The sequence below is a fragment of the Ursus maritimus genome, unplaced genomic scaffold (assembly GCF_017311325.1).
Source record: "Ursus maritimus isolate PB19 unplaced genomic scaffold, ASM1731132v1 scaffold_2, whole genome shotgun sequence".
NCBI classification, from domain to species: domain Eukaryota; kingdom Metazoa; phylum Chordata; class Mammalia; order Carnivora; family Ursidae; genus Ursus; species Ursus maritimus.
The window spans coordinates 67,387,601-67,412,021 of record NW_024424452.1 but is presented as its reverse complement, the minus strand read 5'-3'; the positions used below and the strand labels follow the sequence as shown (position 1 = coordinate 67,412,021).

The following is a 24,421-nucleotide window of genomic DNA, read 5'->3' as shown; positions in this document are numbered from 1 at the left end:
AATAGAGAGCTCAGAAGTCACTTTTCCCATCTGTAGCTTTTAAGGATGGAGTGGTCAGTGGTGGGTGAGTAGCGGGCTCCGGAGTTTTCTATCATTTTATGTATACTTGAAATGAATGTCGAAGGCTGGCTCAAGGCTTTCCCGTTCTCTCTGATAGCGCTTCAGGATGAGGAATGATAGAACCGATAATGAGGAATGTGACAATCTGCATACTGTTTAAATAACCTGGACCTTGGTGGACTGTAAGGCGTGAAATTCTCCTCCACATAACCTGGCATCACTTCCTGAACAAGGGAGAGATACACCAGCCATTTCTTCTTGTTGAATAAATAAGAGCTCCATGAGTACCTTTAAAACCTCTGATTTTAATGAAATTTGTCTTGTTGTTTTCGTCTTGTAATCAGAATGTCAGAAATGTTTCCTCTCCCGACAGTGTCGCAGGGGTTCAGTACTGGCAGACCGCATTGCATCGTGCTTTACTTTCCTGCATTGCACAGACATTGCATTTTCTATAAATTGAAGGTTTATGGTGAGTCTACTGGCGCCATTTTCCCAACAGCACCTGCTCACTGCCTGTCTGCATGTCACATTTGGTAATTTGCACAGTATTTCAAACTTTTTCATATATTTGTTATGGTGATCAGTGATCTTTGTTACTATTGTAATTGGGGCACGACACACTGTGCCCATATACGACAGTGACCTGATCAATAAAGATGGTATGTGTTCTGACTGCTCCACTGACTGGCCATTCCCCGGTCTCTCTCCCTCTCCTTGGGCCTTCCTGTTCCCTGAGGCACAACAAAATTGAAATTAGGCCAATTAATAGCCCTCCAGTAGCCTCTAAGTGTTCAGGTGAAAGGGAGAGTCACATGTTTCTCACTTTAAATCAAAGCTAGATGTGATTCAGCTGAGTGGGGAAGGTGTGTTGAAGCTGAGATAGGATGGAAGGAGGACTCTTGCACCAAGCAGTGAGCCAAGCTGTGACCACAAGGGAAAGTTCCAGAAGGAAATGACAGGGGTTACTCCAGTGAACGCATGAATGATAAGAAAGCAGAACAGCTTTACTGCTCACGTGGAGAACATTTCTGTGGTCTGGATAGAAGACCAAACAGCGACCACATTCCCCAAGCCAAAGCCTCACCCAGAGCAAGGCCCGGACTCTCTCCAACTCTGGGAAGGCTCAGAGAGGCGAGGGAGCCGCAGAAGAAAAGTTTGAAGCTGGCAGAGGCTGGTTCACGAGGCTTCAGGAAAGAAGTCATCTCTATACAAGTGCAAGGTGAAGCAGCCCGTGCTGACGGAGAAGCTGCTGCAAGTTCTCTAGAAGCTCCAGCCGAGAGAATTCACGAAGGAGGCCACACTCCACATCAGATTTCAGTGTAGACGGAACAGCCTTATGCTGGAAGAAAATGCCATCTAGAACTTCCACAGCCAGAGAGGAGACAATGCCTGGCTTCAAAGCTTCAAACGACAGGCTGACACTTCATGAAAGGAAGGCTCCATCGATGAGGCAAACGTCATCGTGTCTTATTTTAAGAAATTGCTGTGGCCACCCCAACCTTAGCGCCCACCGCCCTGGCCAGCCAGCAGCCACCAGTGTGGAAGCGAGACCCGCCAGCAGCAAAACGATGACGACTTGCTGGAAGCTCAGATGGGGAGCATTTTTAAGCAATAAAGTCGTCTTAATTGAGGTTAGTACATCGTTTTTTTAGACCTAATGCTACCGCACCTAATGGACCACAGGATCACACAAACATAACTTTTATATGTGCTGGGAAACCAAACATTCATCTGGCCAACTTGACTGTGATCTTTGCTTTTATTGTCATGGTCTGGAACCGAACGTGCGGTATCTCTGAGGTGTGCCTATCATCGCATGACTTTGGCCGTAAAAAGGCTTATAAATCGGTAAAGGAAAAATAGTCTCCATGAAGAAACTCACATGGTTCTTTTATTTCTTTTTTTCTACGCTATGAGCTTCCACATCAAACAAGAGACTGTTTAGAATGAAGCTGAATCTAGATAATGTAGGACCTAGTGGTGACACTGGCCAAGTAGTGTGTGTGTGTGTGTGTGTGTGTGAGAGAGAGAGAGAGAGAGAGAGAGAGAGATTATTTAGAGAACATATCTTTTAATAGAGGTCAAAATATGCTGCTACTGGGTTTGAAAAATAGTGAATACAACACAGACGGCTTAAAATCAAGGGCTGAGAAGACCGATGAGCCCCAGCCTTTACTGCAGAGCAGATGTAATCCAGCCAGACAAGCAAGTCTATTTCTAAATCGCGACTCTGAGGACGCCACCAAGTCCCCTGTCTCTGGGCTGTACGGCGGCCTGAAGAGGAGGAATCTCGGGGAAGCACCTGAGAAATGCACAGATGGGTGTGGGTGGATGGTAAGGGGAGCCCCCACATGGACACCACGTGGGGACCCCTTAGCGGGGACGGCCCAGGAGCGGTGGCTGAGGCTGCACGCCAGGCAAACGTTTTCACGGGAGCCTCGAGTTCCTGGAGATCAGGACATGCCCCCTCCTTCCTTTACAGGGATGTGCCCAGAGCGGCCAACCAGCTCCGCTGTCCTGTGTCCTGTGGGGACGTAGGACCTTTACAGATACTCACTGAGTGAATCGAGTACAACGAGCCCTCCCCAACACCTGTCCCAGCTTAATTTTCCATCATGCCTCTTCATGATCACTCCATCCGATTTTCTGTGATCTTTCCATATTCTCTAGAATTTGCTCTCTTGCTGCTAGCACTCACCTCTAAGAGTTTTCTTATAGTCCCTAAAACATGACTGAGGGAAAACGGGCTGGGTGCTTCTCCTTCCGTGCTTTGGAGGCATTCCCGGAGGTTCTAAAGGAAAAAGAAGGCTCCTTCCCGCCCTCGTGCTTCATGGATTTCCCTTCAGGTGTTCTTCTGGGAAGAGGAGCATTAGCCAGCGTAGGGGTGGACACGACTGTCACCAGTACCAGCCTCGTCTTCAGAAGCGCTACGCACGGGAGGCATGGTGGCACGGCGACACACGCGGTGAGTTCAACAGATAACGGGATTTGCTCTAGAAGCTTGTAATCCAAGACAAAGAGCGCTGACTTTAAGCTGTGACAACTAACAAATGAACCTTAAACATGGATGTTAATTAATTGTGCAAACAAATTTCACAAGGAGCGTTTATGGACTTAGGAGAAGGAGCCATTTTCAAACAGATTAGACGTATCATTTACATACAAGCCAAATCAATGAAATATAAACGGGGACTAAGCTGCTTGCATCCACTCATCATTTTTATCTATTCATTAAGAATGTCTCTACAAGACCACTTAGGGTAGTTTTGTTTACATGTCTTGGAGGTAATTCCAACTTTTCCTTAAATCAGATTGTCCTTCATTTCGGTCCAAATTGGTGAGATTTCTTTTTTTTTTTTTTTTTTGAGAGAGAAAGCATGTGTTTGTGCACACGTGTGTGAGCAGGGAGGGGAGGGCAGAGGGAGAGAGAGAATCTTAAGCAGGTTCCATGCCCAGTGCGGAGCCCAACGCAGGGCTGCATCTCACGACCCTGAAATCAGGACCTGAGCCGAAATCAAAAGTCGGACGCTTGACTGACTGAGCCACCCAGGGCTCCAGAGTGCTGAGATTTCTAAGACTGACTGGAACAAGGCGCAAGGTTATAAGTGCTGTAAGGACTGGCATCCTGTCTAGTCTGTCCATGACTACAAGCCTAGTGCCGAGCTCTGTGCCTGACACGTAACAGGTGCTCAATGAACATCGGCAGTGTGCCCAGCAGAGCCCCAGGTGCCGATGATGTCGGGGCATTTCCTGTGTTTGCTGTACTTCAGCTCCAAGGACAATGAAGTTATTGCGAATTCTTCCGGCACCTTCCGGAAGAGCTTTTGCCCCAAGCAGTGCCCAGGGCTGCAGGGACTCTGGGTGGAGGGGGGAGCTGGTGACACCAGCAGGGAGCGCCATGGAGCGCCTCTGATCTCCCCGTGTGTCTGCTCTTGGCTGCTCCCCCTGCCCCTTCTCTCCCAGCCTCCACTGGATGAAGACGGCTGGATCTCATGGTTACTTTGCTACCACTGCGGCCCCCTCACATTCTTCTCTCCACCCCCCAAATCATGCCTATCTAGTGGCAGCGCAGTGAGACCTGGAAAATTAAAATGGCTTAATGCTCCTGACTAAGGAGGCACCGGAAGACCTCTTACCCTCTTGAGGCCTCAGTTACCTTGTTCACTAAATGAGAGGGTTGATCGAGAAAAACCCATCAGCCTCTTCCATACCTGTGAAAGCCTCCCAAGTTTCCCGAGGAAGTCCTGGGGGTGGTTGAGGCACAAGACGTCAGGGTTGAGGTGGGCTTGCGCCCCGCCCCCACCTCAGGTGTCAGTAATTAAGCTGCTTCTGGCGATTCCATCAAGCTTCCCCACTTCCAATTTATATATAGCACGGGTTATGTTCCATATTAGACTCCACTGTATGTCTTAGAGATGCTGCTATGTAAGTTCTGCAGCAGAGCTACATTGACAGGAATGAATCCTTCCATATGGGTAAGGGCTGCAGCTCCCTACAGTGAGGCAGCAGCGGGTGGGAGAGCAGCGGTGTGGGAAATGAGCCTCCGCTGAGGTCGGGCAGCCAGGCCCCCAGCACTGTGCGGAGCAGACACTCCCCACGCAGGAGACGGCGGGATGAGAGTTCTCACCAACCTCTTGTTCCAGCCATACACACGGTTTCAAGGAGGGTACGCTTACTACTTCCCTCCTGAGTCCCTCCCTCCCACGGTCACTTCCTCCCACCAAGGCCCCCCACCACACTTGGCGGACAGCTGCCTCCTCCGTCACCTCCTGGGACGCCCAGTCTGATGGCCCCGTTCACGACACACTTCCTCAGACACACGCAGGGCCTCCTGCCCTTCCTGGCCACTTAACGCCCCTGTCACCCCTTTCTCTCCCACTGTCAGAAGCATATGGGATTGCAGATGCGTGAGACAGAGGATCTCCTCCATTCAAAAATAAGTGTGTTTGCAAGCTTTCGTTGACTAATGATTATAATCTTAATTGTGGTTATACCGGGTCTTATACCCGCTTATCTTATTTATAATCCTACTTAGTGTGTAGGATAATATCTGGTCTGCTTATATCTGACCAGAGCCCTCCGAACTATTTTGATGCAAGTGCTGGTGTACCCTCCTGGCTGGTGACACTCTCTCTGTTGTTGGTTCAGCCCCTCGTGACCTGGTCCCCTTGTCTCAGAATTCAGGGAGGAGGGTTAGGGAAGGGACAGAGAACACCGGAGGCCCGCGGCTTGGGGCCCAGGCGCACCTGAAGATGGATGTACGTTGACCTGGCAGGAACCACAGAGAGGACCACTGTTACAGAGGCAGGGAGACAGTTCCTTACGTGGTTCATTTTGAGGCATCCTGGATCTGGCTATGTTGGGGTATGTGAGTAGGCCAGGTTGGCCAATAATCGCGTGTCCTCAAAGTGATAACATTTAATATTTGTTCACACTTGTTCAAAGGAGAAGTTGGTTGTGGCTCAGAAAGTGAGAGGAGCCTACAGCTATCTTCATTTCAACCAGGGCAGCTCTGCTCTGGCACCGAAGTTCCAAACTCCTCAGCAAAGCAAGAGCCCATGTACACTTCAAAAATGGCTCCAACGGTCAATTTTATGTTACATGTATCTTAGCATGATTAAAAAGAAAGGAAAAGATTTTAACGCCCTGCAGTTACTTGTGCCCACCCTCCCCAGAAGGCAGCATGTCGACCACCCAAAATTACCCCCGTGAGGGTGTCCCTGCTCTCCCTCAGCGGCAACCCCGTGAGTCCTTCCCTAGAGAGGGATCCTGGTCCCAAGGGTTTTCACCATCTCCGTCCCGGCTGGTGAGGCCAGGGCAGCCCTACAGCCTTCTTGCCTACTTTGCTTCAGGGCTAGGAAAACCATCAGCTGACAACTGCCTACCCTGCCCCATGCCATGGAACATTCCAGAGCTGGGTGCTTTCCACTGAAGTAAGTATTGCTCTGTTCAACGTAAGCTTAAAGTTTAAACGCCGTTGGGAAGAGTAACAGAGCAAGTTAATACTTTCCCAATGGGGCAGTGAAATTGGGGGGGGGGGGGGGAAGAGCATGGGAGGAGGCAGAGAAACGGGGAGAAGGAGGGGCAGAGGGCCCCAAACTCCAGAAGGACTCAGAGTTACGGGAAGACCATGAACCTGAACAGCAGAGACTGGGGGTCAAGGGGAAAAGAGATCTCTACAGTAAGAGCTGGAGACTCATAGCACGGCAGCCGCCCCCTTAGCCAGACCTACAACTTTCCAGAAACAAGCCCGGGCGGATCATGTGAAGTCGGCGAGGCACTGGCGAGGAGGCTGTGCACCCCGTCTTACTCCTGACAAAAATGAAAGAAATACAGCAGCCGCCTTCCTGGGGTAAATGTTCTTAGAAGTCTCAGCTTATTTCCCACCTGGAGGGCAAGAGCGACGGTGACTTCGCCCGGACGCCCATGTCAGCACGGAGAGTTTGGGGTGATGCCTGGAAGCAAAGTTACCCCAAACCCAGCGGAGCCGCATCTCCTAATAGCCCTGGCCTGCTGGCAGGCCTCCTTCTCAGGATTTATATCTTTGCTGGGCTCCTGCCTCTGCCTGCGTCTTTTGTGTCTTTCTGTCTTTTCTTCAAATGGTTACAGTCCTGTCAATACCCCGCAGCTGTTTTTTCCTGCCTGAACCCAATCAGATCTCCAATAATCTGATCGTCTTCATTTGCTATGCAATGCATGTAACTAAAGAAAAGTTTATGGTCCTTCCAAGTGAATTTAATTTTGTCTCCTGTTCTCCCCGTCACCCTTTGGTGTTCACAACCGAACTGGGCTCCTGGTTCCCCTCCTTCCCCTTGCCGCACCACCCTGCCCGCCGAGCGCCTACCTTGCCCAGGCCTGGCGTGTCCTTCACCTTGCTGACGGCCCGCAGCAGACAGGGGGGGGCCGGGGGAGGGCAGGTCTGCAGAATGCCGCTGAAGCTGGTGGCAAAGAGAGGAGGCTCGGCCACAGAAGAGGTGGAAGGTCGATGTTTCTTCTTTTTAGAAGACAGATTTAACTTCTGGGCAGCTCTGGAAGGAAAAAGGGCAGAAAAGGGACAATGAGGGGCAAGTATGGTCCGATGTCCAATCAGATACGCCAGGCTTACTTTATTTATCCTCTTTCTCTTAAAGAACCACCGGTTCTTCCTGAAGCTGGCTAGTTCCCTGTTCATCCTCCAGGGGCTCGACAGCGGCCCCTTACTACAGCCCAGTGAACCCAGTGAGCCGCCCAGTCACTTACACGGAAGTAAAAAAAGCCGTCCAATTGCACGGTTCTGCAATCACGATTCCTAAAGACTTGTCTGTGACCCATACTTAGCTTAAGCGTGGATACAGCTGGTCGTCTTTGGGGAAAAACAGCCCCTCTGAGGTTAATCATCCCACCACTTCTCTGGTATGAACTCAAGTGTGAGAGACCTTACTAGCTGTTTAGAAACTCAAACACCTTGTAAAATCCCAACCAGCCTGATGAAGAACCGTGTGGCGACCAATCCAGGCTCGCTATGTGTGTGGTTGCGGAAGGAAAACACATGCCCGGGACCACGGGGAAACATAAATGAGCCTGGTTTTGGAAACGTAACACCAAATCAGAACAGAGTCCAGCCAGGGTATATGGCACTGAGACTACGGCTGCTCGTGTGGAAAACGGGCTTTGTGCAGGGTGGTCTTTCGATACAAAATGCAATTCATGGGGGCGCCTTGGGGGCTCAGTCGGTGAAGCGTCTGCCTTCGGCTCAGGTCATGATCTCAGAGTTCTGGGATCCAGCCCCGGGCGTTGTCAGGCTCCCTGCTCCGCGGGGGAGTCTGCTTCTCCCTTTCCCTCTGCCCCCTGCCCCCGGCTTGTGCTCGCTCTCTCTCAAATTAAAAAAATGCAATTCGTGGGCAAGTGCCAGGGGTGCAGGTCAGAGCCATCAAAGGTGGCATCGCGAGGGCAGTTGGGGAAAGGCGGGAGGGCGGTTGGCGGCATCGCTAACACCTTTGGGGGTTCACATCCCGTCTCCTACCACACAGATGTTCCGCAACACGTACACCACATTCTTCTTATAGCGCGTGGTGGGGAGGGGTGAGAGATCAACGCAGGGGGCCACGAGACAACGTCATTGCAGAGGCTCTGATATACTCACTTCTGGATTAATTCCAGAGGTAGTGGGCAGCTGGCTTCTTCCTCTTTCTTATGCCTACCACCCACGCCTACCCACGCCCCACTCCCAGCCCCAGCAGAGGGGGAGACTGAGGGTCCTGGAAGTCTAAGCATATATGCGGGGCACTCCCAAGGACATCACCCCAGGGTTCCCTCCTCTCTCTCTTCTACAGTGCCAGATTTTCACTCTGGAAAATACTGGATCATCCCCAACAGCATACAAGCATGCTTCCATCTTCAAGGAAAAACACAAAACGTCTTCTTTTTTTCCACAGCCAGCTCCCATTCTGTTTCCTTGCTCATCTTTGCACAAAACTCAGAGCAAGAGTTGTCTGTCCTTGCTTTCTCTGGTTCCTCTCCTTCTCCGCCTCTGAGCTCATTCCAGTGGGGGAATCCAACCCCCAGCGGCTCTGCAGCTGCTCTTGTCCTGGCTGGGATGACCTGGGGGGTAGCTCAGTGGCGTGGTTCTCAGCCTCGTCTCTCCTGACCCATCGGAGCACTGATTATATCCTTCAGTTTCATGTACCTTCTTCCTGAGGCTTCCAGGACATTCCTGGCCATGCCTTCCCGGTTTTCTTGGCTGGTTTCTTCTCAGTGGGGGCAGGGCTCAGTCCTCAGTCCTCTTCACGTCTACCCTCAGTCTCTAGCTGTTATCCCCCAGGAGCACCATTTAAATAACATCGCAATGCCCGTGACCCCTAAATTTTTATTTCCAGCTCTCTCTGGAACTCGGTATTTATTTACCCAACTACCTCTTCAACAATTCCATTTGGATATCTAATCAATGTCTTGGACGTAGACACTAAATTCTTGATCTTCTCCTGAAAAACTGTGTGCCCTGGGACTTCCCCCTTTCAGAAAATGACAGTTCCATCCGTGCAATGGCCCCAACATGTCTGACCCCTCTTTCTCTCACACCAGGCAGCTGATCCATCAGGAAACCGTACTGGCTCTAACTCCAGACTGTATCCATGATCCCCCGCCTGTCACCACCCTGACTGCCACTGTCTCCGTCGAGCCACTAACCCCTCGTGCCTGGCTTCCTAGAAGGGTCTCCTAACTTGTCTCCCTTCTTCTGTCACCCACCAGCTCCCCACCCCCACCGCCCAGGCTGTTTTCCACATGGTTGTCAGAGTGGTTCTTTTAAAACATAACTGCTCATAAAACACGACTCCTCGGGCACGTGGGGGGCTCAGTCGGTGAAGCGTCTGCCTTTGGCTCGGGTCATGATCCCAGTGCCCTGGGATCGAGTCCCGCGTCGGGCTCCCTGCTCAGCGGGGAGTCTGCTTCTCCCTCTCAGTCTGCTTGTGCTTTCTCTCTCTCTCAAATAACAAAATAAATAAATCTTAAAAAAAAAAAAAAACCCAAACCCACAACTTCTTCACTTTGCTTCTCATCTCATAGTAAAAGCCAAAGTAATTACAGTGGCCTACAAGGCCTCACACACATCCTCCCTCCTACCTCAGACCACCTTTCCTCCTGTTCTCGTCTTCAATTACTCTGATCCAGCTGTACTAGCCTCCAAATACTCCTGGTACTCCCGCTGCAGGGCCTTTGCACAGGCTCCTGCCTTGGCCTGGAACACTCTGCCCCACGTAGAGCTAGGCACATGGCTCACTCCCTTACCTCCTTCAAATCTTTCTTCACATGTTACCGCATCAATGAACCCACCCTGCGCGCCATGGCCGACTGTACTTTCCAAAGATGGCCACACCCGTACATGTCCCATCCCACATGCTCTTCCTAGGACAGGACATTGATGCATCTCCATTGACAGGCGTGGTCTCTTTTCCTTCTCTTCGAACCTCAGTGAAACTTGAAAACTGCCTTGACCAACAAAATGTGGTGGGAATGATGTTGCATGCCCTCCAAGGTTGGGTCATAACAGACAATATGCCTTCTACCGGCTCTCTCACCCTTAGAACCTGGCCTCCCCATTGTGAGGAAGCCCGTGTCCCAAGGAAAAGGCCATGCAGAGAAGAGCTGAAGACTGCAGTAGATAGCCAGAGTCAACTACAGGACACCCGAGTAAATGAGCCTTTAGATGATTGCAGGGGCCGTACTTCAAGTCTCTTGGCCGAGACCCAAGGCACTGGGAGCAGAGATAAGCCATCCTCATTGTCTTGTCCCAAATTTCTGAACTCCAGAGGCCATGAGAGATAGTAAGTGATCATTGTTGACTTAAGCCACTAAGTTTTGGGGACACTGGACACAACCATAGTAAATGAACCAGTGCCTGTGCCCAATCTCATTTCCCTTACCCTGCCTGCCTTACCCACCCACCCCCTGCACGGCACTTCCTGTCTTCTAACGAAGCACGTGGTTTACTTAGTTATCATGAGTGGTGTTTATTGTCCATTTCCTCTCTAGAATATAAACCCAGCGGGGCCAAAGGAGCATATGTATATGTTGAATGAATGAATGAAGACCGAAGGATCTGGGGATATTTTGCCGGGAGAATATAAACCAGGAGAAAAGGGAAGGAAGAGTCTTCTAAAAAACGGTCTTCAAAAAAATGAATAGGAGTGCCTGGGTGACCAGTTGGTTAAGCATCCTTATCTTGATGTCAGCTCAGGTCGTGATCTCTGGGTTGTGGGATTAAGCCCTGCATTGGGTTCCACGCTCAGCACGGAGTCTGCTTGTCCCTCTGCCCCCTCCCTGCTCTAGTGCACACATTCTCTCTCTCTCAAATAAATAAATAAATAAATACATAAATAAAATCTTTTTAAAAAATGAATAAATGGTATGTAGCAGGAAGTATTTTTCAAGCAAGAAAAATTTCACAGGCTATCCTACTGGATCTCAGAAAACCTGCACAGAAGACAACAGTCCTCCCATTTCACAAAGATACGGGACTTTAAAGCATTAAATCCAGAGTCCTTTTAGCATCTGACCTGAACCTGGACGTCCAGCTTCTTCAGACACTGGGCAGATAATGGGCAATCACTTCAATCCCGCTTGTTTATAATGTATATGAAGGGTCTCCATGCACCTGGCATGTCGTTGGCACCCAACACGATCATCATCACTGTCACCAACATGACTGCCAGCCTCAGTTTCTGCATAGTAAGATCCACCAAAAATAGTACCTACCTTTGTAGACTTAGTAGGAAGATGAAATAAGACTGTACATTAGGGGTGCAATACACAGGACGTTCTTAAGAGATGGCCCTTTGTAGGATTTTAGGTAGTGAAGCTGAGACTGCAGGTCTACCTGCCCCATATTGTACAACACTGTCTCTAAATAGATAGCAAAACAGGTAGGCGAGATGTAAAGACAAGTTTGGGTTTATAAGTATAAGGTTTATCTTTCTAGAAACTAGAGTAACCCATTAGTCATGGGTCTGCTTCATGAAATAGTGAGCTTCCTGTCACCGGAAGTGCCCAAGCAGGAGCTAGAAAACCACTTCCAGGGACTATCAGGGGGAAGGATGCATGCGTTGGAAGAATCAGATGATTTCCAAAATCTCTTCCAAGTTTCAGAAGTGGTTCCCAGAATCACTAAATTCCATTTAGGGAAGCCTCTGTTGGCTTCAATGCAGAAAAAGAGTAACGGAGGAAATTATTTTGAGAATACAGTTGAAAATTACTTTCTTTTTAAAACATGTATATGAAATAAAGGTACCAAAGAGAATTCCAGAATTTGAAAAATAAGAACCATATTTTATAGCCTTATATTCTACGAGAACATGTGACTGCGATTTCGACATCATTATAGCCAGCTGTTTGATCTGATCTGTCTTACATGTTCCAATTTCTTGGAAGTCACCAGCTTCTGCTTTTGTTATATAACACTTCAATGACAGGCAGAGAGGGGAAGGGTAAGGTCCAGAAATCACTCATGGATAATTGTATTACTCACTGACATAAAGGAGAGGCAGTCATGAAAGAATTGAAAAGGTAAAGACATTTTGGCCAGATGTGTATTTTGTGTAATTAATGCCTTCTAATAAGTTCTTTCTTCACGGGGAGAAAAGCAAATGAGTCTTAGAAGATTTCAAACAACAACAACAAAAACCCTGAAACACTACTATAAGCTATATTTCCTTGTCTCGTTCTTATCACGGATAGTATCATATATTACTTCAAGCTATTCATCCCAGCACACATCTTTAAATATCCATAAGCTTCATTTACTTCTCTGTGCCTTATTTCAAGAAAAAAGATAGTCTAATAGGATGAAATTCCTATTTACTGAACACCTAAAAGGAAAGTGGCGCCGTGCTAAGCCTTATGAGGCTGGGAACTTGGCAAGGATTTAAACTGGTGAGCCCAGTTTTTCCCTCCGGGTTCTACCCCTTTCTCTCACTACTAGCCTTGTCACCTCACCCAGGAGACAACTATCCTAATACACTGTGGGATGCTATCTGAATCTAGAATTCAGTTCGGAATTGCAATGACCTTCACATGGGACAGTTACTTATTCTCATTGGCCAGAGCTACCCAGATCTTATTTAAAAAAAAAAAAAAAAGGGAGGCAAATAATTATCTGGTAAATGTAGCTTAGTTGGGGGGAAAATCTTAGGTCTCAGTTATATAGATCAGAGGGAGACTTTATGAGGATTCCTTTTTTTTTTTTTTTTTTTTTTGCATTTGTGTGATAGACTATTGACCTTGAACTTTCAGAATTGTGGGGTGCTTAAATGGAAAGCCCTTCATGGTAAGTGTATCTCATGGGAGTTAAATTGGGGTCTGCCACCCTTAGTGTCTAGAGATTACTAAAATACTGACCTAACAATCTCTTAAGAATTATTAGCTTTGCAAGGAATAGAACTTTCCTTAGGGAACAGGCAGGAGTATAAGACAGGACAGTCATTTTTTTTAAGGACTCACTATCCTTTTTAAAATTTGACATACCATGTGTTGCTGACCACATTTGGAGAGCATTTCCTCCTTTTCTTTTCTTTCTTTCTTTCTTTTTTTTTCAGTAGACTCCATTCCCAGCACAGAGCCCAACTTGGGGCTCAAACTCACGATCCTGAGATCAAGATCTGAGCTGAGATCAAGAGTCAGATGCTGAACTACCTGAGCCAGCCAGGCGCCCCAAGAGAGCATTTCCTCTTATATGAGGGGGGTGTCCGAGTGTGGGATGCTCAGACAGGTGGGTAAACGGTTTATATGAGTTAAGAGGTCGTTCAAGCTCTACTAAAAAGGACCCAGGGCCATCGGCTGGTGAGGCATCCGCTGTAGAATTGCTCCACATCTGCTGCATGGAGAGGGTCCTGACCCAGGAGGGGACGACGGTGACAGGATGTCCACTGTCAGCATGTAAAAGACAACCCACACTTCCATCTAATGTGACAGTGGCTGGGGCTTCCATGGGCTGCGATGGTTTCTGTGCCTTTATAAAATGTTTCAGTGCTCAGAGGATTAAGACCGCCTGATAATGAGCAATGATTTGACAGATCACCGTAGCTCCTCGGAAATCCGTGGGGTCAATGATGCGGGGGTCGAAGAAGATAAACCCTATTAGAAGTAGAGAGGATATGTGACAAGAACCAGTGGTCTGAAGCAAAGCTTCTGGAAACAGGTAGGATGTCCATGTGGGTGTAAAAAAAAGCAAAAACAACAGCAACAAAACACCAGTTACGCATCGTTTTGAAATCACACCGACTGGAAAGCGTTCAGGCATCACCGTGATGCACACTACTGTTTGGAGGCTCTCCAGCAGGGAAGAAGAGCATTCTCCGCCACCTTTCCAGGCTGTAACCGGCTATCCGCGCGGTCATTTCCATGTCTCCAGAGGCCGAAGAGCATACGGGTCTTGGGGTTTTTCTGATTTTTATGTAAATGATCCATTTCATTAGTGCAGGAAGATAATTCATGACATGACTTCAAATAAAATGTTTACCGTCAGGAGCAAAACATGGCTGACCATTAACGTCACTCCACATTGTGCACAACAGTGCAGCCGGACGCGATTAGAGTTTGAAAATGAACTGACGTCTAGAGTTTAATGCCCAGCGCTCACCCACAGTGATCATTTCTATGAATTCACCCGTATTCTTCTCTTAAAAATCTGCCCATTCTTCAAGCACTTGTGTAAGTTGCCGTCATCAACTCCCTCAGCCTTCGGGGGTCCTCATCCGTCACCTTGAAGTCTTAGAGCAATTGGTCTTGAGAGAATCTATTCTGGGTTCCAACCCTTAATGAGATGCTGCTCTGTGCGGGGGGGGGGGGGGGTGCTTGGGCTTCTCTGTCTGGTTTTCTAGAGCTGCCTCCAACACTGCGGTAGTAACTCCCTGAAGGTCAATACCGCGCGTCCTTTCTTCTACACCTGCCAGACCCGCCCCAGAGCTCTGTGCCTTGTTGAGGGGACAGTTTGTGCACTGCTCAGTGCTGCCCAATCCATCCAGCCTTTGGGGTTAGGGCACACGGAAAGTTCTAGATGATGCTCAGACCTTGGAAGGCCTTACTCCTTCTAAAGCGTTTTCCACCCGTGGTCACACCCATCCTCACTCAGGATTGCACTCAGAGATGCATTCTAAGCAGCTCGAAGCCTTCGGTTGGTGTCTGTAGCATTTGCAATGCAAATGACAAGTTGAAAAAAAAAAAAGGAAAGCTCAGAAGTTACTGGATTTTCTCCACAGTTGTGGGACTAGTGATTCTCATACTTGAGATCAGGATTCAAGCTCTCGCGCGTCTGGGACTCAGGTTTGTCCACGGTGTCATGTTATTACACAACTTGATAAATGAGAGCAGTTACTTTATTTTATTTGGGCAAAATAAAACCAAATGATAATCATTGGCTTAATAATGAAGACCGCCCCCCCAAAAAGCAGTTATATATTTTTGTGTGGAACTCAAATCAAATCATATATAAGCATTTACCAATTACTGATCTGGTTGCTTAGCAACGTACCTTCATAGCACAGGGGGAAATGTGTCTGCTGAGTGAGTCAGGTCATGCCCAGAATTAGGACGTGAATGGCAAATTATATGAAAATGGCTTCTCTGTCCCTACAGTCCCAACCCGGAGTGAGCCCTTGCATGACAATAACAACAGACATTAGGAGGTACCATCCTCCACGACCTCGTGCCGCTCCCTCTACAGACACCAACGGAAGGCTGCGAGCTGCTTAGAATGCATCTGAATGCTCTGGAAACTCCATCAGCCCATCAGTATTTACCGGATGGCAGCTATGCACAAAACAACTATGCAGTCAATGGGCTGTGGATATCGCGAAAGTCATCTGTGAGTCACCCAGCAGCCGCTCTGTGTTCAAGAGTCCGCTGCTAAAACGCATAGATGAGAGGACTCCCCATCACCCAGCACGACTGACAACTTTGTACTGGCTCCGTGGCAGCAGAGATAAGGAGAAGCGTGAAGGACCCTGCAGACATGCGGCGGGTGACCCTGCTACCCAGCTAAAGAGCTTCACCACCAGAGTCGTTCTGGAAGCTCCTACGGAACTATTTTATCTGAGCGGCACACCATCCACCCATACCCTGGGGCACAAAAGGGGTAAAAAGCAGTATCTGAGAACCCTGGCGTCGGCAGATGTCGCTAACCCATGTGCGTCTGCACATTTTTCACGGTCAGAGGGAGAGTATTATGTATAAATGAAAATATGGCTTGCGTCAAAAATAATGGGAGCAAAAAGAGCCCGTTCATAAACTATGGATTTTACAAAAGCTATTCAGAGTAAGACCTTCTCCTTTGTGTAAAGCCAGGTACCTATGAGAGTGTTTGCTGAGCCAAGGTCCTTGTGTGAAAATAGGAACGCTTTCATTGGCCCAAACAAAGCAGAAGATGTTTGATTAAAAAAAACGCAGCCGCTGCTCACAACCCATCATTCACCAAGCTCTGCTCACTTCCGGCTGCCTGGAAGCAGAGCACTAGACAGCGTGGCTGATCTCGGCTTCCTTCGATATTCTGTGATGGAGCGGGGAGCCACCTGCAGGAGGCGGGGTTCCCGGGCCGAAGAGAAGGTGCGGGACTCCTGCTCCGATGAACTTGTCCAGAACTTGACGAGTTGGTGCCATGGTCTATCGGCAGTCTGGGGACATGCGGACTTTCTCACTCCTGTTCCTATCTCTGCATGTCCCGCAAACCTCCTATCAGACCCCAGTACTGCCAAGATGACAAACACCAGGGCAGAACCCGGAGGGAGACGCTCACCAGAGCCCGGGAAGTTCTGTTTCTGAGACAGAGCGACCTCGGGAAGACGCGTCTTGCTTCAAGCTTCTGCAAACTGTCATATCCCAAGCGAGCGCACCCTCACTCTTTCAAGAACAATGGAAGATGGAATAACCCAAAACTTATGCTCTGTTCGTGCATAACAGAAAGGTCTAAAAGATCACACTGCCGATTTGTCCATGGCCTTCGGTGCCATGTGACATAGCCTGGAGCTTGATTCCAGAGCTGTGGCAATCACTACCTGGACAGCGTTATTGCTCTCCACACACACCTACAAAGCCACCCTTCTTTTACTCCCTGCTGTCCTGGGGGGCGAGGCTCCAACCTGCCCATACACGATACACACCCGTAAGAACTCCCTCAGGGAGGAGAAAGCCATAAGGAGCACAGCCACCTGGAGGTACCCCTCCAGGGCGATCTCCTTGAAGCGCGTTGACAACAGATGCTCTGGACAGCGCCAGGTAAGGAGCACGGGTGGTGCCCAGGGTGGGCACACTGCCCCGTTTCCGCGGGACACAGCCGTGCCCGCTGTCTGGCGTGCAGCCAGTGGCCGTGCACCCGAGTTTGAGGACCTAGCACTTAGGTGTTCCTGTTACGTAGCCTGTGCCAAGCCCCTGGGGCTTGGTCTTCCCAGACTCCTACCCTGGCTTCCCGGTCTCCCACCTCCTGGCTTCCGCATGCCAGCTTGACTTCTGCTCACAAGCCTTCTGCTCCAGCCTGGGTTCATCTCCTAGGCTTTCTTCCTCATTTGCACTGGGGTCCTTACACACTCGTCCCTGTGCTTACTGGCCTTCTGGTCGTTAATCCCTTCTGACCAGGTGGGTCCTGTCTGCAGATCTTTTTCTCTGGCCTCATCTGCCCAGCCCAAGACGGCTTAGTACCCGGAAACTACACGGCTTCCCCTCTTCCCGAGCCAGACCTTTGCAAACGGGGCCCAATAATACATAAATTGAAGGAACTGGGGGGGGGGGGGCCTGGGTGGCTGAGGCAGTGAAGCATCTGCCTTCCGCTCGGGGTGATGTGGGAAACAAAGGCAAAAGAAAACTTAAATTTCCTTACTACCCAGAGCCCACTGACAAGTGCTTGAAACAGGCAGAGTGACCTTCCTCTAGGGACTCAGCCGCCTCGATGTTAACACTTTGCTAAGGGCAAAGGCAATCTTGGCCCAACCCCCAGAACCCTGTAAGCCTACTGTAACATATACAAATTCCTTTGGAGACGTCCTTTACCTCTAAAACCCCCAAGATACATGTTTGCAATCACCTCCAAGCGTAAAACCCACCAATATACATCTGAAGGGTCTCATGACTAAGGTTTTATTAGACAATAATAAATGACCTTTTCCCAACAACAGCTAGCCCCCTCAAGGTCCTGGAGACCTGGCTTCCAAATTCCTTAAAGACTTATGCTCTCCCTCACCCCCTCCCAACTTGAAACTATATAATCAGCCACTCCTCACAACTGCAGGGCAGTGGGTCCTGACCCCGTGTTTTAATAAACCCAAAGACGTCTTTTTTGCACCAAAGATGTCTCTAGAATTCCTTCTTGGCCGTTGGCTTCAAACCCTAATGTTTTTGCTACATTGGGATCATGCTCGCCCGGTCCTGGGATTGAGCCCCGAGTTGGGCTCCCTGCTCAGTGGGGAGTCTGCTTCTCCTTCTCCCTCTAGAGTCCCCCCCCCCCGGCTCATGCTCTCTCTCTCTCAAATAAATGAATAAAATCTTAAAAAACAAAAAACAAAAAACTGTGAGCACCTAGGACTCCAGACCCAAGTAAATGCAAATGTAAGTTTAAAAATCCATCCCAAACCAGGGACACATGGTCTTGGTGAACCGCCGTTACTGGGATCTTTCATAAACACGAATCATTGAGAACCGGCTAGTCTTCCTGCATGAAGTGAATGAAACCAGGTAACCACCATCCAGCTACAGACAGGAAAAGACAATCACAGAATAATTAAAGCCCATTCCTTGGGGAATGCTGGGGCCTGATTTCTCTGGTGAGAAACAGTTGTCCTGTGTGTGTGTGTGTGTGTGTGTGTGTGTGCATTCACGCCCGTGCACAGAGATCTTCTACAGTACAGAGACCATCCAACTAAAATTAAGATTTTGTCAAGGAACAAGCATATTCCAGATAATTTGATTTTAAGAATCTAATGAATCTAATGTTCTCTTCATTACATCATGCTGCCTTGTAAATGCTAACTCCAGTAGTTTCTAGTTCAATCATTTATGCGTATGCTAATGTAAAGGGAGAAACTGCATGATTTACCATAAACAGGATAGTCCATTTAAAAGCCAAGGGTGACCACTAATTCCCCACGAGCTTTCCTTAATACTTATCTTCCTTAGCTGTTTGGAAGAGAATTCTCTTGAAAGGCAGAACCAACTGAACAGCAGTTGTGCTGTTCACTTTTGAGGTCTTTATTTTAAAAGAAACGGTGCTTTATTCTCACGCTTCCCATATTTTGATCATGTGAAATGAGAAACTGACATGAAGTCACACACTCCAGAAATCATTTGATGCCTGAAGCAGCCAAGTGCTACCTGGGTGTGAGAGTTAGAAATGGACAGCGTCGGTAGAGAAAATAAAGCCTTTAATCCATAATTTTTTGCTCAATACCTGTGGCTCTTTCAGAGCAAAGCTAATTAATTGTCAATGCTGGGTGACACGCTCTGTGGTTTGGGGGCTTCTTGGTTAATTAAATTTGAATATAATGGCTTTGTTTGCTAAAAGAAGTAATTTTTTTCTCCTTTAATATCAATATTTCTTTTTGTTCAACAGATTATTTGCTATAGTTGAAATTGGAGGACATCACCAAGTAAGTTGTTTCACAGAATGACAGTCCACATGGGGTCTGCAATACAATGGGACAAACAGGACACGGCAGAGGCACAGAACGTCTGTTCCTGTCTCTGCTGCAAGGCTGCCCTGCCCCAGATCCTGGGACATCTTTCTGATTGCTGGCACCTCTGCAGCTCCACTAGAGGGAGAGAGGCAGAAACTTACACCCCCTCCTTTCCTACCTACACCGCCTCCAAGCCACGTGGCTTGGAGTCTGTGCAGACTGCTGACAGCCATGGCGAAGGCACACTGCAGAAAAGTGACTCACCACAAGCATGTCCAAAACTTCTGATGCAGAGGTAGGAGGCAGCTTTTGTTTTCAATACAGAAGCGATCTCCACGGAACAGACAGCATAGATGAGACATTACTCCAGAGCAAAATAACTCGTGAAAGGAGAAAGAATCTATAGTAATCATAGCCTATGAGATTGGAGGGGCGATCCTTTTGTGACTTTGAATCGAAGCTAACAATGACTTATAATTTACTTTTTTAAAAAAGATTTATTTATTTATTTGAGAGAGAGAGAACGTGAGTGGGGGGAGGGGCATGGAGAGAGGGAGAATCTCAAGCAGACTCTGCAATGAGCATGGAGACCACCCCAGGCTGGATCTCAGGACCCTGAGGTCATGACCAGAGCCAAAACCAAGAATCAGACGCTTAACCAATGGAGTCACCCAGGCACCCCTATAATTTACTTTTTCTTGCACATACTTGCTTATTTGATTATCTCTGCAGGTGCAGGGCGGTTATGCTACACAGCAGCATGGGAAGGGAAAGGAGGTAGGTCCGGGGTGCACGTCTCCATTGATAGGACATGGCTTGAACAAGGAGGAGGGACTCACCCCATTCCTTCCCATCCCACTACTGCACTCACTGTCCCTAATGCTGCACCTGAGGCAGCTGGGGGCTGTGCACACGCAGGGGTACGTGTGTGTGTGTGTGTGTGTGTGTGTGTGTGTGTGTGCATCTGTGTAGTATGGGGGAGGAGGGACAAGGCAGGGAGAATAACAAAGACGTTAAAAAGAAGAAGAAGAACTCAGTGGATTCCTCTCAATTAAAGTTTTTGTTACATTCTTCATACTTTTTTTTTTGTCTTGTAGTTAATAAGTATTTTTGAAAAGAATTATCAAAAGATTAAACACTGCTATAAAAAAGGAATTATTTTGAAATAAATTGCAGGCAACAGAGAAATTTATCAAAACAAATAAAGACTTCGTTCACATTTCCTGGTTAACTCTGGAAAGAAACCTGACCTGCGTGAAGCTGCCCCACTCACTCATGTTTACTTTGGAAGGCATATTACTTTTAGGGAGGTGAAATCTACAGTAGGAAATGTTGCATTTTTTATGCTGTGGCCAGTGTGAGTTATTGCAATCCTAAACTAAATGGAGCCCATTTTTGCAGAATTGGGAGCATAATTATATTATTTTAAGTAGCCATATAGGTTTAAAGTACTGTCTCAGGGGCACCTGGGTGGCTCAGTCGTTAAGCATCTGCCTTCGGCTCAGGGTGCGATCCCAGCGTTCTGGGATCGAGCCCCACATCAGGCTCCTCCGCTAGGAGCCTGCTTCTTCCTCTCCCACTCCCCCTGCTTGTGTTCCCTCCCTCGCTGGCTATCTGATTCTCTGTCAAATAAATAAATAAAATCTTTAAAAATAATAATAAAGTACTATCTCAACTTTACTAACTCGTTAACTGTAACTATGGTTTTCTGACACTGAATTCCTTGGCTAAGGATAAAATTCCCAGGTCTGATATTACTATCAGGAAAGTAATATTTATGTTCTAATAGAGCTTCTAGGAACAGATTGCATGAAAGGAAGAGAACGCCCATTCTCTAGACCAGGACGCCATCCAGCTGTGTCTGGATACACTCTCGCGCAGTCGGACAGAACGCGATTCACGTGAAGTCGTCAATCAAACGATCAATCATCTTCTCGTGTGGATTCCCACGTTTACACAACAGATACGCTCTACAAATTGCTTGTAATTTGAGTTTTTGTAAATTGAATCTAATTTCACATTGATTTCTATTAAAATTTCAGAAGGCATTTTATCTTTATGAATGATATTCAATAGAGAGTGTCTACAAGCACTTTATCTTTAAATGTCTGTGCTTTCCTTCGACTCTGTCAATCTGGTAAGTAATAACCACCAATGCAAAGAGTTGTTCAAAGATACGCAGAAGTGACTCCCGATGTAGGACTGATTACCAAGGAAAGGTGAAGAAATATATCGGAGCTTTTTCACTTTTTTCCCTAGCCTCTAACTTCGTGAAGAGAAACCACTGGTTTTCCAGACGTACAGTCATGGTTTAGATCTTTCTTAGGATTTGGAAATAAAAAATACTTGGTTTAGGTTTTCCGATGGCAGAGTCTTTAGCATGAAGATGGCCACCAAAATCATGAGAGTGGACGAGGTGTCCAGGGAGGCGCCGAGTGGGACGAGAACAGGAAGTGGCCCATAATAGAACCGTCAGGAGCCTCGACATGTGATGAGTGATGTAAAGAGAGGGGAGGACGAAGGAGCTTGTAAAGGAGCCGTGGAGAGTGGGGGGCAAAGACAGACGGGGGGGCTCTGATGTTAAATACCACTAAGAGACCAACAACGACAGTGAATGGAGAGCGTCCACTGGACCAGAACTAACAAGCTCATCATTGACCTTGAACAGAGTCAGAGGAGCAGAGGACATTTCAGGGGGTTGAGGAATAAATAGGGGCTGAAGGAGTAAAGGCGAGGAGGCCCACACTGCTGCTATTTCAAAACATTAAACGAGAAAAGAAAAAATACAAAACATTATATTTTTAGGCCCTTACCTAAATGCCTTGTACTGAATTATGATGCTACGATACGACTTTGTGTTTAAATAGGGCCTGATATAAAAGCACCCATAAAACCCATTTCTACAGCTTATAAAAATTAAAGAAGATAACTTTCATCTTATTATCTATGCGTTTATTTATTCATGGATTCTACAAATGCTGACTGAGCACCTGCTATTTACGGGTTACTATGTTTTTACCCACTGCTCCCTATTAAGGATGCATTAAAACAAATTCTCCAAGACATACTGGGAGCCTGCAGAGAAATCCTATGTGTCACTTTATTGGGTGAGAACAATAAAACCCGATAGAAAAAGCACAGGCTCAGGAATCATAGAGACTTGGTTCAAATCCTGGCTCTGCTATTTCCTTGGACACATGTGAAAATAATGACACCCCATGCAAGGGTCTGCTGTGAAGATAAAGGGCATAACGTGGAAAGTGGCCATCAGAACCACAGGCCTGCGGTAGGAGCTCAGCAGAACTCGATCCCTTCCTCCTTCACTCCTTTCTGATCCATGTGCTTTTGTTTCTATAAAATTCAGAGCCTAATTAATGTCCAGCTGCGATAACCAACTTGGTCCAGGAACTGGTTTCTCTTACTCTCCTTCTCCCTGGTTGCCTACGTATGTTTTAAGATCTAATTTATTTTACAAATATTTCATTTTGTAAGCCACTGAAGACCATCTTGGTGATTTTTTTGCTCTCACGTCCACCCAGGCGGCCAAGAGGAGCTCACCCCCCGATGTCATACCATAGAACTACATCGTATTCGTCAATTCTTGCAGTTCTTTCAAAGTCAGCTCAGTTAGGTGGGTCCCAGCTAGCTGGGTACTGCTACGATTCTAGATGACCAGCCAACGACTACTCTAGACTCAATCCAGACTAGAAGATCTCTCAAGAGTGCGTTCAGGCCCACGATTTCAACGGGTCTCCAGGACTCCACAGTAAGGTGTGGGTGGGGAAGAGGTATTAGCTTCGGAATCGGTGCAGGCTTCAGTGAACATTTATTTAGTGTGACAATGCTTTAGTATTTCAGAGTCTTTCCAGACGCAGAAAAGAGAAACAGCCAAGAGAAGAACCTCTAGAGCCAGACTGGCTGGGTTCAAATCTGCCTTCTGCCCCTCGCAGCTCTGTGACCTTGGTCAAGTGCCTTCACTTTGCTGGGTCGCGGTTTTGTCAGCTGTCAAGCAAGATATACGAGTAGCTACACCTTAGGGAGGAGTGAGATTTAAACTCTGTGTATTGTCTGTCCGCCTCTTAGAATAGTTCCCGCCCCAGGGTACATACTCAGTGTTCGTTACAATTACTGTCATAATGAAATATTAAGATGAAAACCACATCTTAAGCATTTCTTTTTAGAGATTCTTTTCTGGAAGCTTCTAAATAGGTAAATAATGAAAAGTGAGGTGAAAGCCACGCCTTTGCTTCCGGCCCTGCTGCATTGGGACTCGGCTGGGAACATTGGCCCCACCAAGGGGTTCTTGGCATTCAATCCACTCTGTGAGGTGACTCTGACGGGGTTCAGGTCCCGGGCATCTTGAAAAGGAGTTTTGGTTGTGTTGTTGGCTGGGAGGGTCTTGTTGGTGGCCAAGAAAGGTCAGAAAAAACGACATTTTCAACCTGAGCCAAAGAACTGGGGTCTTCTACAGCCTTAATCAGGCGTCAGGAAAATCTCCGTCAGCGCCGTTGCCTTGGCCTGAAAACCACCGGCTGGAACTACATTGCTCCGTCAACCACGCGTCTGCAGGCTTTGTGTGCTGGCGGCGATGACGTACTTGGTAGTTGCTCCTCCGACCGTGAGTCCTTGTGCGGGAACGACCGGGTGCAGGACAACCCATGATCACCCACACCAACGCAACTGAGGTGGTGTTTAGCCAAATAAATACATGCACAGAGCCCACACTGTGTTACGCAAACTCACGGCCCACGACTGAAAGTGGGTGTAGACAGTACCACTTTCCTTAACGCCCTAGAAATAAGTTGTCTGTGCCGCCCACAGGCTGAGAGAACGGCCTGCCATGTTTCTCATACCAGCCAGGCACCTGCCAGCGTGGATCCCGGCGAAGAGGGGCAGTGACGCGTTGCCTGCCATATTGTGTCCTACAACTGGCTGTGATGACTTGTGTCTTCCTCACCGGACGGCAAACACTGTAAAGTCAGGAGCACACCCATCTTTCCTGCAGCTGTGTCCAACACTACATACCCACGATGGGTGGATGGAGGCTTGGCCCCAAATCACTGACCCTGCAGAAGAAAAGTCTGGCTCCAGGCCTTCCTGGTAGGGTCCTCACATGCTTCCCAACAAAGGAGGAGCTTGGAAACCCTGGTCCAGGTGGAGGTGACTTTCAGTTCTGGATTCCTCCAGCGCAGCGGTTCGGCAAGGCCATGCTTGGGGGCCTGTGTGGACGTCTC

At 47.9% G+C, this 24,421-nt stretch overlaps 1 protein-coding gene across 1 annotated transcript in view; it reads right to left on the bottom strand.

The window, feature by feature from the left end:
• KIF26B (kinesin family member 26B) overlaps window positions 1-24,421 on the bottom strand; it is a 415,089-nt gene that overhangs the window by 114,398 nt on the left and 276,270 nt on the right. The window contains exon 5 of the mRNA XM_040634490.1: window positions 6,905-7,088. Coding sequence (XP_040490424.1) covers window positions 6,905-7,088 — 184 coding nt within the window. The remainder of the gene's footprint in view (window positions 1-6,904; window positions 7,089-24,421) is intronic.